The sequence below is a fragment of the Oculina patagonica genome, chromosome 4 (genome assembly GCF_052425735.1).
Source record: "Oculina patagonica isolate OP01 chromosome 4, crgOcupat, whole genome shotgun sequence".
Lineage (NCBI taxonomy): Eukaryota > Metazoa > Cnidaria > Anthozoa > Scleractinia > Oculinidae > Oculina > Oculina patagonica.
In genome coordinates this window covers 55625452-55638178 of record NC_135761.1, presented here as the reverse complement: position 1 = coordinate 55638178, position 12727 = coordinate 55625452, and the positions used below count along the sequence as shown (strand labels likewise).

The window sequence follows — 12727 nt, the reverse complement described above, 5'->3', positions numbered from 1 at the left end:
GATCGAAATGGTAATGTGGCACACCATACGGTCCAATCTAGTACTGGTCACCAGTAAATGCGACATGTACCAACAACCCAATCTCAACACCTGACATGTGGCATGCACTCCAACTGAGCATATGCCTGATGACATGCACATTGACCTGGACATGCGACATGTGATCTGGACATGTGACATGCACAGACAAGCCAATCCACTCTGAGCTGGACATGCAACCTGCACAGACAACCCAATTTACTATGATCTGGACATGTGACATTGCACAGACAACCCAAATAACTATGATCTGGACATGTACATTGTAACATGCACAGACAACCCAATCCACTCAGAGCTGGACATGCAACCTGCATAGACAACCCAATCAACTATGATCTGGACATGTGACATTGCACAGACAACCCAAATGACTATGATCTGGACATGTACATTGTAACATGCACAGGACAACCCAATCCACTCAGAGCTGGACACGCAACATGCACAGACAACCCAATCCACTATGATCTGGACATGAACAATGTAACATGCAAAGAAAACCCAATCCACTCAGATCAGAGCTTGACTTCCAACATGCACAGACAACCCAATCCACACTAATCTGTGTATGCACAGACACCCCAGTCTGCATTAAAAAGCTGCACTGACCTGTACATGTTCATGACAAATCCTGGCGAGCAATAACCACACTGGCTTCCATTATGTTCTGCAAGTCTCTCCTGGATGGGATGAAATCCATCATAACGACTGCAAGTAAAACATGAAAATAGCACATAAATGCCATACTTTTGCTCATACATTTGTAGACAGTTAGGTTGAGTCACCATGCTAAGTCAAAATGAGATGTTGATGGTACAATTAAGATATTGACTGAACTAATTAGAGCGATGTACATTCATTTTTCATTCTCTAAATTTTCAAAATCAAAATTTAGCGAAAAATGTGGAAAATCCATCTCCATTGTTTCAGTCTGAATGTTTCAGTACTCGTCGGCAAACATCGTGCAATTGGCGAGCGCGTTCAAGTTTAGTTTTGGCGGGAACGTTTTTCTCCTTTTACTATCGCTTAACACCAGCTAAATTTAAATTACGAGGTTCTGTTTTATTGGTAAAACCTCTTTTCAATTCATCGCTCGGTAACACTACTTTACTTCAAAGTGACCGTGATATGGTGGCATATCAGGTCAGTGACTTGATATCGTAGGATATCAGAACAGTAGATCGCGCTTCTGATTGGCTACTTGCGAATTTGGGTACGGTAAATTAGTTTATTATTTTTATTCTGCTTAGTTATATGTTGGGAGGCATGGTGGCCTAATGGTTAGCACACTGGACTTTGGATTATGCCGTCTGGGTTTGAGCCCTGGCCGGGGTCAATGCTTTGTGTTCTTGGGCAGGAGGTACACTTTACTCTCATAGTGCATATATTCGCCCTGGTGTATAAATGGGTACCAGCTTATATAATGCTGTGGGGGGGACCCTGTGGTGGACTAGCAGTAGTATACAGTAGTCAAATAAGAACAGCAAGGACACTTACTTCCCAATGCCTTCAATTGTAGTCACAGTTGCCCCATTAACAGCACATAATGGAAATAGACACTACAAATTAAAAAAAAAATGTTTTTCACATTTGCAACATTTGTCTGCTTTAGGTTATACTTACTTACTGCAGCCCATGCGTTATGCCCACTCGATCAGATAGTAGGATGGCATGTTCAGCAATAAGTAAGTGAAAAGCAGAAAGAAAAACTAAGTGATATAACACCACTTCTATGCTGACACTTTTATGGTGAAAGATGTGCAACATGTCCTTAAAAAAACATTAATATGATAAAAATTATTATAAAAAGGTAACTTACAGAGTTGACAGCAACTGTTACTTCTTTACGGATGCTCAGGTCATTCCTTGTAACTGACACCACACAACAACCACAGCCTGCCTCACGGCACATCACCTTTGTTCCTAAAAAGGTAAAAACATACAATTTAAGATCCCTTCCTCCGGCCCTATTCCCCACCAGGAGAAGCGAAAATAAGTCAAGTCAAGTTCCCTGCTTAACCAACACGTTGTTAGAGAAAACTGTGCTGAATCAAGAGATATGAGCTATTAGTACCAGCATCCTTGTGCTGGGTTCTTGGGCTTGATAATTATTATTTTTCATTAGATTTAGCCTAAAGTGCGCTGTTCCATTCCAATTGGTTGTAGGAACTTAGTACGGCTTATCAGTGCCAGAGCATGCCTAACTCCAACTTCTGCAGAATGTAGTGACAAAGTCTGTTGAGTATTTCTACCACCCTGGGCAGGATGCTAGTACATTCCAGGTTTCATTAGCTTGCCCTAACGATTCACCGACCCAGATCTTGTGATCCAAAGTACAATTTACATGTATTGGTGGTTTGCTGGGAGCCCAAGGGAGATAGCCTCTGGGGGGAGGGGGTACTCGTGAAAAATAGTGACAGGGAGGTGCAAAGACTTGGGGGCGGCCGTAGCCTGCGTTGCAGACGATTAAAACCCCGGTATAGTGCGTCTGCGAATTACTGCACAAAAGCTTGTTCCGGCCCCCCGCGTGTTACCAGGGATTTCTATAATAACCTCTGATTGGCTTTTGAATAGGGCCGTTCTTTCGTGCGCCGTAATTGGTTGAGTGGATCTCGTAAAACCATAATTACGCTTTCGATGAATACCAGATACCAGATACAGTATTAAAACATTCTTGTCATATAATTTGTAAATTTGCCGTTCTGTATTGGAATTGGTCATCCAATCTATTTCGCTTTTCGCTTGTTTAGAAAGGGCACGATACGCTGTCAGTTGTATTATTTGGAGGTGTTTAAAGTTGAGTAGAGCCATAAGACATTGGTCTGCACGGCTTTCCGTTTGTATATTTTGCCCGGATATTTTGACACCTCTGTTTTACATTTGTCATATGTAATTACTATCGCGGTTAGTCTTGGAACATTCATATTTGCAAGATATTTTTTGAGCTTTTGAAATATTCCCTCTGGTCCTAAATTTTCTGTGAAGATGTCGACTACTTGCATTCTGCATTTGTAATGCCGGGTCCGGCTGTTTATTGTGTTGCAAGGTGTGTTGCTTCTCATCACGGATGACGGATGTTCGTTGTGTGGCATTTCACCACAAGACAAATGTAGATTATTCAACATTTATACCATGACCTTTTTGCTTGTCAGTTGTGTTTGCTTCTTGTCGTTATCGTTGTTTTTTTTTTTTATCAGATAGTTCGAACCGGCTGCTTTTTTACCGCTTCAAACGCAAATTCTCACCGATCTGGTCCGATCTGCCGTGATTGTTTTGTATCTGGTCTTCGTCGAAAGCGTAACTATAGTTTCTCATGATGCACTCGACCAATTACGACGCACGAAAGAACGGCCCTATTCAAAAGCCAATCAGAGGTTATTATAGAAATCCCTGGTAACACGCGGGGGGCCGGAACAAGCTTTTGTGCAGTAATTCGCAGACGCACTATACCGGGGTTTTGTTCGTCTGCAACGCAGGCAAGGGCGGCCGAGGGGACTTGGGAGAAGTACAGTCACTTACAGTTGGCAGGTATTTAACAAATTAACCACATTTTACCATGGTCTACACTCTTTTATTAAAAACCAACAATGGTATATTGCAATTCCTGTGTTTTGATTGGTTAACAGGCAATGGTATATGAGCTCATATACCATTGACCACAAATATGGTAGCCGATGTACGCGTCAACAAAAACAGCTGGGGAGCTCAGATATTGCAATTATTTGGGCGTTTTTAATACAACTATTATTCCACTCGCGCTTGTTGGATATGACATAGTTATAGACAACTCGGCACTATGCGCCTCGTTGGCTATCTACCATCTCATATCCAATGCGCGCTCGTGGAATAATTGTTAAATAGACCATAGACATACAAGTACCATGTAGAAGTGAGGGGAAGATTGCACTTTTGTCAGTCACCTAAAGGTGATGGGGAGGGGGGAGGGTCAGGAGTTTTTTTTATTAAAATGCAGAGGAGGGCCAACCCTTTTTTGGGAAAAAAATATCAAAATTCCCCAGCCCTCCCTACCCCCCCCCCTCCCCAAGAAAAAATGTACCTTCCCATATGGTATAAAGCATGTTACAGTAACAGTTGTCAATACAAGTACTATACCTTGATGTCCTGGCTGGTTTCTGATCCACTCATTCAGACTCATTCCTGGATCAGGATTGGTGACTGTATACTTAGTGCCATTGAGTGTAAAGGTGATCTCACTGACTGGTGAGGGGACAGACCAAAACATGACCTCTTTGTTACAGGTTTTGCATTTGCCACTGTAAAGACCACTGGACAGCACTCCATCCTCTGGAACAAGTCTGTAGATGATATTTTGTACATGTAGGTAAATTAAGGTTGATAAAACAAATGAAGGGGTATGTAAAGAAAAGCCCTATAAAGTGACCTTAGGAATCTATTGAGCTAACAGAGCTGGTGTCTAATTGGGTCTAGTTCTGAATAGAGAATTTCTTTTGAAACTGTGCCTAAGTTCGGAGCTCTCAGGGTGAGGAATAAAACAAGCCCTCTAACCCTGAACCCAATCCCATCCAAAATGATGTTTCCCTCTTACAAGTCTGGCCCCAGTTGTTCAAAGGGGAGATAACGCTATCCACCAGAGAAATCACTATCCAGTGTATAGCGAAGTAGGTTTTGTATAACAGTTATCCACTGAATAGTGGTTTATGCAATGGATAGCATTATCCACCCTTTGAACAACTTAGACTACAAGCAGTCCCTATTTTTTTTGCAGAGTCCGTCGAGCTTGAAGGGAAAATTTGTTTTCAAAGAGTCTGTCAAGCTTGAACCAAATAAATAATCTGCGAAAATTTTTTCACTTCACACTCAACGGACTCTGCAAAAAAATAGGGACTGCTCGTAGTCTATGAACAACTTGCTCCAGGTGGCTAAATCAAAATTTTTCTTGTAATAATACACCTTTCATTTACGTTTAACTCTGAGAGGAGGGAAGCCTGGGGCAAGTCTGCCTTAGTCTAGTTCTGTGCTGTAGAACTCAGTGTGAATTTTGTAAAACTCTAAACGTGGACTCAATCTAGCTGGCTTTCACTCCCTCCCGCCCCCCACTCCTTCACCCACTTCATAGTTTCTGTTAAGCCAGCCGCACACTAGAGCAACTACTAGCTGAGCTATTTGTCTCATGTGGCCATTTGCTCAGCCATTTACTCACTATCACATTTTACCGCAGCCAGTGAGGAAAGTGCTTACAATAGCAAGTTTGATTTGGAAGCCGCGATGTTGAATTGCGCGAGCATTCTGGGTGTGTTTATTGGTCAGTTGATATTTCTGGCGGAGCAAGTAGCTCACGTCGCCCGCACACGTTGAGGAATTTTCCTCTAGGGGCAAAAAATATCAAACATGATAGATGTTTTCCTCAAGGCCTTGCGAGGTAAAATTCTCACAAAAAATGTCCGCATACGAGAGAAATCTGCTGAGCAAACGGGCATGTGAGGCGGTTAGCTCGGCTAGATGCTCTAGTGTGCGGCCGGCTTTAGGTTGTAGGGTACAAGTTTTGTGTGAGCAGTTTATTTTCAATAAATGGAAGGGCCTGATTGTCTGGCCCTTCAACTATCCATACCTGTTTTTATTTAGTCTCCCACTAGAGTTAAACGATAATACAAATGTATAGCACGAATACTCACAAGTGCAGCTTAGCATATGTTCAAATCACTGAACTTTGTATGTCACGAATAGTATAAACGAAATCCTATTGCATGGTTACCGAAAATATCAAACCAATATTTTTCGTAAAAATATTACGTAAGATATATTTGCGAGTCTTCGCTTTTGTTGCTTGAGAAAGAAACTGCAGGCATGATTGTATATACGAAAATGTTTTCAAATACTCTTAAGCACGTTTTTAACAGTAACAATACAGACGTTTATTGCAAACACCTTTACAAAGAAAATCAAAAGATTGAAATCGATATCGGAATAATTTGCATTCAACAGATTTGTTGTCCGCAGGGAATGCAGGTATGCCCTAAATTCAGGAGTGCAATATCAGAGAGGCGCTTACCTTGCAAAACACGTGGGACATTCCAAATGAGGGCGGCTAGAACGAGGTACTTCTCCTTCTAAAGGCATAACTAAACTCCAAAGATACGAAATTCAAGAGCAAAGAGCTGTACCTGTTGCTGTTTGCTAACTGCGCAAGCACTTACAGATCACGTGACTCTTAACTCACGGGACCAGCGTCACGCGATCTCGCTGGTTTCCCGGCAGGTTTCTTTTACAGGTCACGAACACATGTCCGCCGTGCTAAACGGGAAAACACAGTCTCCTAGCCAAAAACAACTATCCAACAGGTGTTCTAGGGCTAGGCTATGATTAGCACAACATCAACACAGTCTCCTAGATATGGCAAATCAACAAACAAATTTTGCAAAATATCCCGGGGGGGGGGGGGGGGTACTCGACATAATTTCGGTTAGGGAGGTGCAGTCCGGCCTCCTAAACCCTGACCCTGTTTAAGACACGAACCTCTGATTTTCCTACCCTGTTTAGACAGAATGCCAATTTTTGATACCCCGTCTTAGACATAAACAAGTACCTCACTGGCTTTGTTGTAATCGTGAATTAAGTATCAATGCCGAATTCAACGTTAGTCAGCAATACCGAAAAAATTGGTGAAAATTCGGCTTGTGGCTAAATTTGTATATAAGCCTATCCTATTTAGCATTGGTCCATCTAAAGATACCCCGTTTAAGACAAAAAGGGATGAAATATATACCCCGTTCAAGACAAAAAAAGCCTGAAAACCATACCCTATCGGGCCGCAAGTCCCGTTAAACCCCTATAAGGGAGTACCCCCTCCCCGGGGGCCGTGCTAAACGGGAAAACACAGTCTCCTAGCCATAAACAACTATCCAACAGGTGTTCTAGGACTAGGGTAGAAGACTTTGTTGATGCAAATCAACAAACAAATTTTTCAAAATATATCATCACCTTCGTGAGCAGTTCCGGGGGGGGGGGGGTGCATCAGTTCCTGCAACTCTGATAGTTCTCTCCGGCCGGTAAGAGGATACTTCCCAAAACTTGAAGGAAGAGATCAAGGGTTAGCTCACACAAAGTACTTGGTCCCATAGAAACCAAAAATCGCAGAATCCCTACTTTTATAATTCGGCCACTTTGCTCCGTCTCTTTGGTGCCCGTTTGAAAGAGGTTCCACTGTAATGACCTTGTAGGAATGCGCGGTTAAGCGGTTTTGTGCAAGTCGCGAGCAATCAAAGGAGAAAAAAATAAACAGACGTCACCTTACAGCTGAGGAAACGGGTATTTTCAAGGCAGGTAACAGCGAGAAATGTTGCGCACTTCGAGTCATAAATTTTGTCAGGCATAAGCGAAAGGGGAAAGCCGGGCCGGAAAGCGGGGCTTGATAGGACACCGTTTTTTTCCCAGTAAATTGCGCCCAAAAGGGGTACCTTTTCAGGTTTTTGGTATAAAAAAGGTAGGGATTACACGGGTAGTTGGAGTATATTATATATGGGTAGGGAAAACCGTCATTTATTTATTTAAAGGATCTTTCAATATATATCAAATAGATCCACGACCCACCGAACGGTCGGTTTATTTTAGCTTTCACTTAAGAAAAGAGTCTACAGGCATGTGAAAGGGATGCCATTTTACTATCGGGGGTATGCAAAACGAGTACCTTTTTTGTCGAAAATGGTATATGAAGGGTAAGGGCTAGCCTTCTATATCTTATCAGGAGAGTGTAGTAAGGAAAGACGGTTTAGATAGCGTTCCAAGCAAACAAAATTAAAACAAAATTTCAGATTAATTGGCGAAAGGGTTAAACAACATGGACGTAGAAAACAGTTACGCGGCAGCAGCTACGCATTCAAATACACTAATCAGGGTGACGTTTGATTGTAATGGATAATGTAAACAGTTTTAATAATTATACAAAGATTTATATAGCGCCATTTCCTGGAGCTCAATGACGCTTTACAATGCGTTAAAATCTATGTGAAAAAGAATAAAAAATAAAACAACAAGAAATCTTATTTACATGCAGTTCAAAAAATACTAAACCAAAAACATTTATACGTATCAATGACGCTATCCAAAGAAGCTTATTTTAATCTTATCTAATCTAATCTAATCTTATCTAATCTTATCTAAGCTAAACTAAACTAAACTAAACTAAACTAAACTAAACCAAACTAATCTAATCTAATCTAATCTAATCTAATCTAATCTAATCTAATCTTTAGCTTAAAAAAACTGGATTAAAACATCGTCATGCGGTTCGGCGGAACCTCTCAATGATTCTTTAATACAAAATCGGTTAAATTTTGCTCCAAGCCTTACAGACTATTTTTCTCTATATCTACAATGTTTTAACATATTTCACTAAAAAATGACTAGCACACTTGTTCGTACAGTGGTAACTATGATTTTAGCTCGTAATTTACAGCTCAGCGCCGAGATTCTTGAATGGTTTATGGTGGCTCGTAATAATAGAGAAATTCCTGTCTTTGCCATTCTATTACAGCTACACCAATAATGTTGAGGTTTATTACAACTTTGTATACGTTTCACCAATGAGCAAATTAAGATCACCGTTACGTCAACCGTGACGCAACATTAAAAGAGGTCAAAGATACCCACTTTTTTTAGAAAATGTAAACATGTTTGTTTTACCAGTTAGACAAAAGTGCAATGCATATAAAACTGACAAGAACTTCCACCGTAGTTATTAGCCTGAAAAGGGCAAAAATGAGCGATCTCGATTTGTTCATTGATCAAACCTATAAAATGTGCATTAAAAATCATTCCTCGACATAGTAGCTGCGATGGAATGCCAAATAAGAGAAGGTTTAAACAAGAAAAGCGGCCACCTCAAGGCTTATCTTATGCCTCGTACTAACGGAAAGTTGACAAGAAGATAAGAACGCATATCAAGGCAAGCAAATTAGCCTCGGACTCTATTCCTTCAGCTGGAACGTGTTCATCAATATTTTCCTCAGGCTGTAATGAAGAAAAAATGAATGTAGGATCGTCACGTTTCTCGTTGTTCCTGTGGTAGAGTGGCCCGTAGCGGGGGAGGGGATCGAGGGGAGGGGTGGTATATACTCCCTTATATAAGTTATATAGGTCTGGAGTGGGATAAATAAGGTTTGATTTGTGATAAGGATCTGGTCTGAAATAGGGAAAGGGTTCAAGGGAAATATGACGGGACACCCCGCTTAAATGTCCAGGCAGTTCCCCCATCCCCACCCCAGGGTAGAATCGGTTTTTTTTTCTGTAAATACTTTAACTTTTACAGACTTCGTTTTTAAATGAAATGATTATTATATCTCAACTTGTTATCCTTTCCCGCTCTCATAAAGGGCTAGCTTGATTCCTAGAAGACTTACTTGATTGTCAGCTTGTCCAGTTTGCCTTGCATCTCTTCGCGACGGCCACACGTACGAACTTTGCTCCCCACTGTAAACAATAAGATTTCAGAGTTTTTTCATTTTTAAACTGCGACCTAAACCTTATTATTTTAGCTTCTTTCAGATAACCAACAAGTATCTGTTGCTTTTAAATATTCATTAAATATTTTTTCAAAGGAAAACTGCACGTTCGAGGGAATTGTTTAGTTTTGTGACCTCGCACATCCAAAAATGTTAAAGAACTAGAGCCTTTTGTTAGACCCTTTAACAACAGTCACGGTAACTGAGCACACTTGCAGAGCACACCTTGACTCAGCAATGAGAAGTACTGGGTAGTATATCGGAATGATAAGGCTAACTACATGAAGACTAGCCTCCTTCGCAGACGTTCTTAAAATTTCTTTTATCAGCATGAAAAGCAAAGTGAAGAATGAGCTGAGGTAACATCAACTTACTTAACAACCAGGCGGGGCTCATCGTTTTCGTCAGTGCAAAGTCTCACAGGGTTTCCTTCTTCTGATTTCCAAGATTCCTAATATGAAAAATAAACATTGACGTCCTTTAATAAGGTGGGACAACAAGCCCCACTGCACATGCAAATTTAAGCTCACCATAGTAGTTCATAAGTAAGTGAGTGAGTGAGTGAGTGAGTGAGTGAGTGAGTGAGTGAGTGAGTGAGTGAGTGAGTGAGTGAGTGAGTAAGTGAGTTACTAAAATGCTAAAACTATGCCCAAAATGCTAAAAATATAAAATGTTAAAACTTTGTTCATTAGAGTTTATATGGCTCATAAAGCTGGTACACGAAACACACGAGTGACAGCTGTTAGATTGTAATAAAGTAAGGTCCATTTATCCAATGTTTCTTTTGAAAACGGCTGGGGACGATGCTTCTCTAAATTTCTTAGATACTTTTGCTCATAAATGTGGTCCCAAGTTCTTAACAGAGTGTTTTCCAGCCTGTTTTAAAACTTGGTAATTCGAAATCTGAATTTTGTCAAGTGGTTGCCCTTATTGCTTGGGCTGAACAGATCACAGAGATAACTAGGTGCCATTCCATGCCTCAATTTGTATATGACTAGTATTAGTACATCCACTGTCGTTTGTTGGGTTGACAAATTTGTTAAGAAATAGTTAACTATGCCTCGTTGTTTTTGTTTTCTTTTTTTCTTTTCATTATTGTTGTAATTGCTATTTTGTATTGTAATTTATTTTTTCTATAATAACAATAAAAAAATTATACAACAAAAATTAGCGCATCTGCAACCTTCTGTAGTTCAGAGATGGTAGGTTTGCTCTAGCTAATAGCTGCTCATTCCTAGCAGATGTCTTGCCGAGGAAGACAATCCATAAAGCTTTATCCTGCACCAATCAAGTTTTCTTTTGTGTGATGTCTTGGCAAACTGCCATACTTTTTGAGAGTATGGTAAGTGTGGTAAGATTGAAGACTTTGTAACTTAATCCTGAAAATGTTGTTTTTGGTTTGTTCGAATAAAGTTTATTACCAGTATTATAAAAAGAAATAAAAAAAGATTGAAGACCTATAGATTATTAATTTGGCACATTCTGGTACAAGATTCTTCATCCGCATTAATACACCGACTTGTTGACTCGCCTTTTTACATAGTTGACTGATGTTTTCTGAGAAGTTCAGTTGATCATCAATTGCCACACCCAGGAGTCACGCATTTTAGGAAAAACAAGAAGTCTGGCGGACAGTGCAAACCGAATAAAACAAAATCAGTAAATTGGCCGGGATGTGCCCTTTCAAATGAAACATTAATTTGCAGTTTGGTATAGGATATATGGAATTTTTTTGTCTGCAGACCAAATGGTAACTAGACTTCAGTTACACACAATTTATCGCAGTGCACAAGGCAAACAAGGGCATTAAATATCGAATAGGTATTTATTATTGATTCACATAAGTATAGACATACAGATTATGAGGACGACTTTACTGCCCTTTTCATATATCCATATAAACTGGGAAAAAGGTGAGTCTGAGAATAGAAATCATCGCAAAACCAAGTTTTGGTCGATGCAAGATTTAATGAAGGAAAATACAATATTTCAACTCTATCAGAGTCAGTCATGTCTTGTCACAAGGATGTTAAACAAGCAGTATTTATACCTAAGATAATTTGCATAGATTGCACAATGAATAAAGCTATTAGAACAAGTCCAATTCTCTTGAGGCTTTGAAGCCTTCATTAATTCTGAACTTCAAGTTCTTAATGTGGAAAACTTCTAGAAAACTAAGCTGTGACCATTTGTCATTACGATCTATTATTTCACAGTTATTGTGAACTTCCTGGTAGATATGGTCATTAAAACCGATATCAATAGAACAATTACATCATCCGGGCAAGCCGAAAAATTTATCTAATTCTTTACATCTATCACAATTAAATAAGTGCCTGAACAAATAAATAAGTGCCTGGTAGCATGTTCATGAAGCCGAAAGGCTTCGCTTGGCTTGTTTGAGAGAAAACGTACCGCACACGTTTTATTTGCAAAGACTAAAAAAAAAAACAATCCTTGACAGCAAGTGCATATGAAGCATTTGTCACCCCAACACACAACACAGGAGCCGAGGAACCTCAAGATGATGACAGTGGTGAACAAGTTGAAAGCACTCCTGATGTTGGCCATGACATCCCAGATCCTGGTTAGCTTGGTCAATGTAGTTTAGGTCGTTCAGGGACTAACAAGACAAATCCCAAGTCTATCTGTTGATAAACCAACTTGTTCCAATACTTCATCTACTATCACGGAAGGAAACATCAGCAGAAGTCAACGCACATCAGGTAGGAAACCCTATCACTGCTCTACAAGTAAACATCTATTAGTTCAAGTTCACTCAATTTGTAGGGGACACAAAGGGGGTTGGGTCACTTGTTCTTGTTTGTGGTGTTATACCTCAATTTCCTCAAGCACGGGTGGTCCAAGGGTTGTTGATGAGAATTGCAGGGCAGATGTGACTGAGTGGGTGTTGTCTGTTGCCAGTCAAATGTTGCAGGTCAGTCTGGGAAGTATCATGTGTGCACTATCATTGCTGTTTTGGTGGCTGTGCATGTTCATTTGCCAACTGGTCGGGTCCTTCCTCGCCCAGAAGATTCATTTATACCTCTAGCATTTGTGTCCATGTGTAAAGAGATAATGGTCCAAGGGAATATTGTTCATCAGTGGATTGGAAGCAGACAACAAATAACAGTGCCCCAGAAGTAATAGAACTCCCACGTTTGGGATTCAGTGGTGTGGCCAGATGTGGAGACGAGTACAAATTC

The 12727-nt window shown here is 40.3% G+C and overlaps 1 protein-coding gene and 1 long non-coding RNA gene across 2 annotated transcripts in view; both read right to left on the bottom strand.

Annotated features, from left to right (window-relative positions):
- Positions 1-6223, bottom strand: part of LOC144650736 (xanthine dehydrogenase/oxidase-like) — a 44791-nt gene extending 38568 nt beyond the window's left edge. The window contains exons 1-5 of the mRNA XM_078510476.1: positions 6074-6223; positions 4156-4358; positions 1862-1965; positions 1540-1601; positions 652-750 (exon numbers count right to left, since the gene is read on the bottom strand). Of these exons, the coding sequence (XP_078366602.1) occupies positions 652-750; positions 1540-1601; positions 1862-1965; positions 4156-4358; positions 6074-6141 (536 nt within the window). The 5' untranslated portion in view covers positions 6142-6223. The remainder of the gene's footprint in view (positions 1-651; positions 751-1539; positions 1602-1861; positions 1966-4155; positions 4359-6073) is intronic.
- Positions 6224-8820: 2597 nt separating this feature from the next.
- Positions 8821-9977, bottom strand: LOC144648870 (uncharacterized). Its single transcript, XR_013569792.1, has 3 exons — positions 9896-9977; positions 9420-9489; positions 8821-9030 (listed from the first exon to the last, which is right to left on the bottom strand). It is a non-coding gene; the product is annotated as an uncharacterized LOC144648870 (long non-coding RNA).
- Between the last annotated feature and the right edge of the window lie 2750 nt (positions 9978-12727).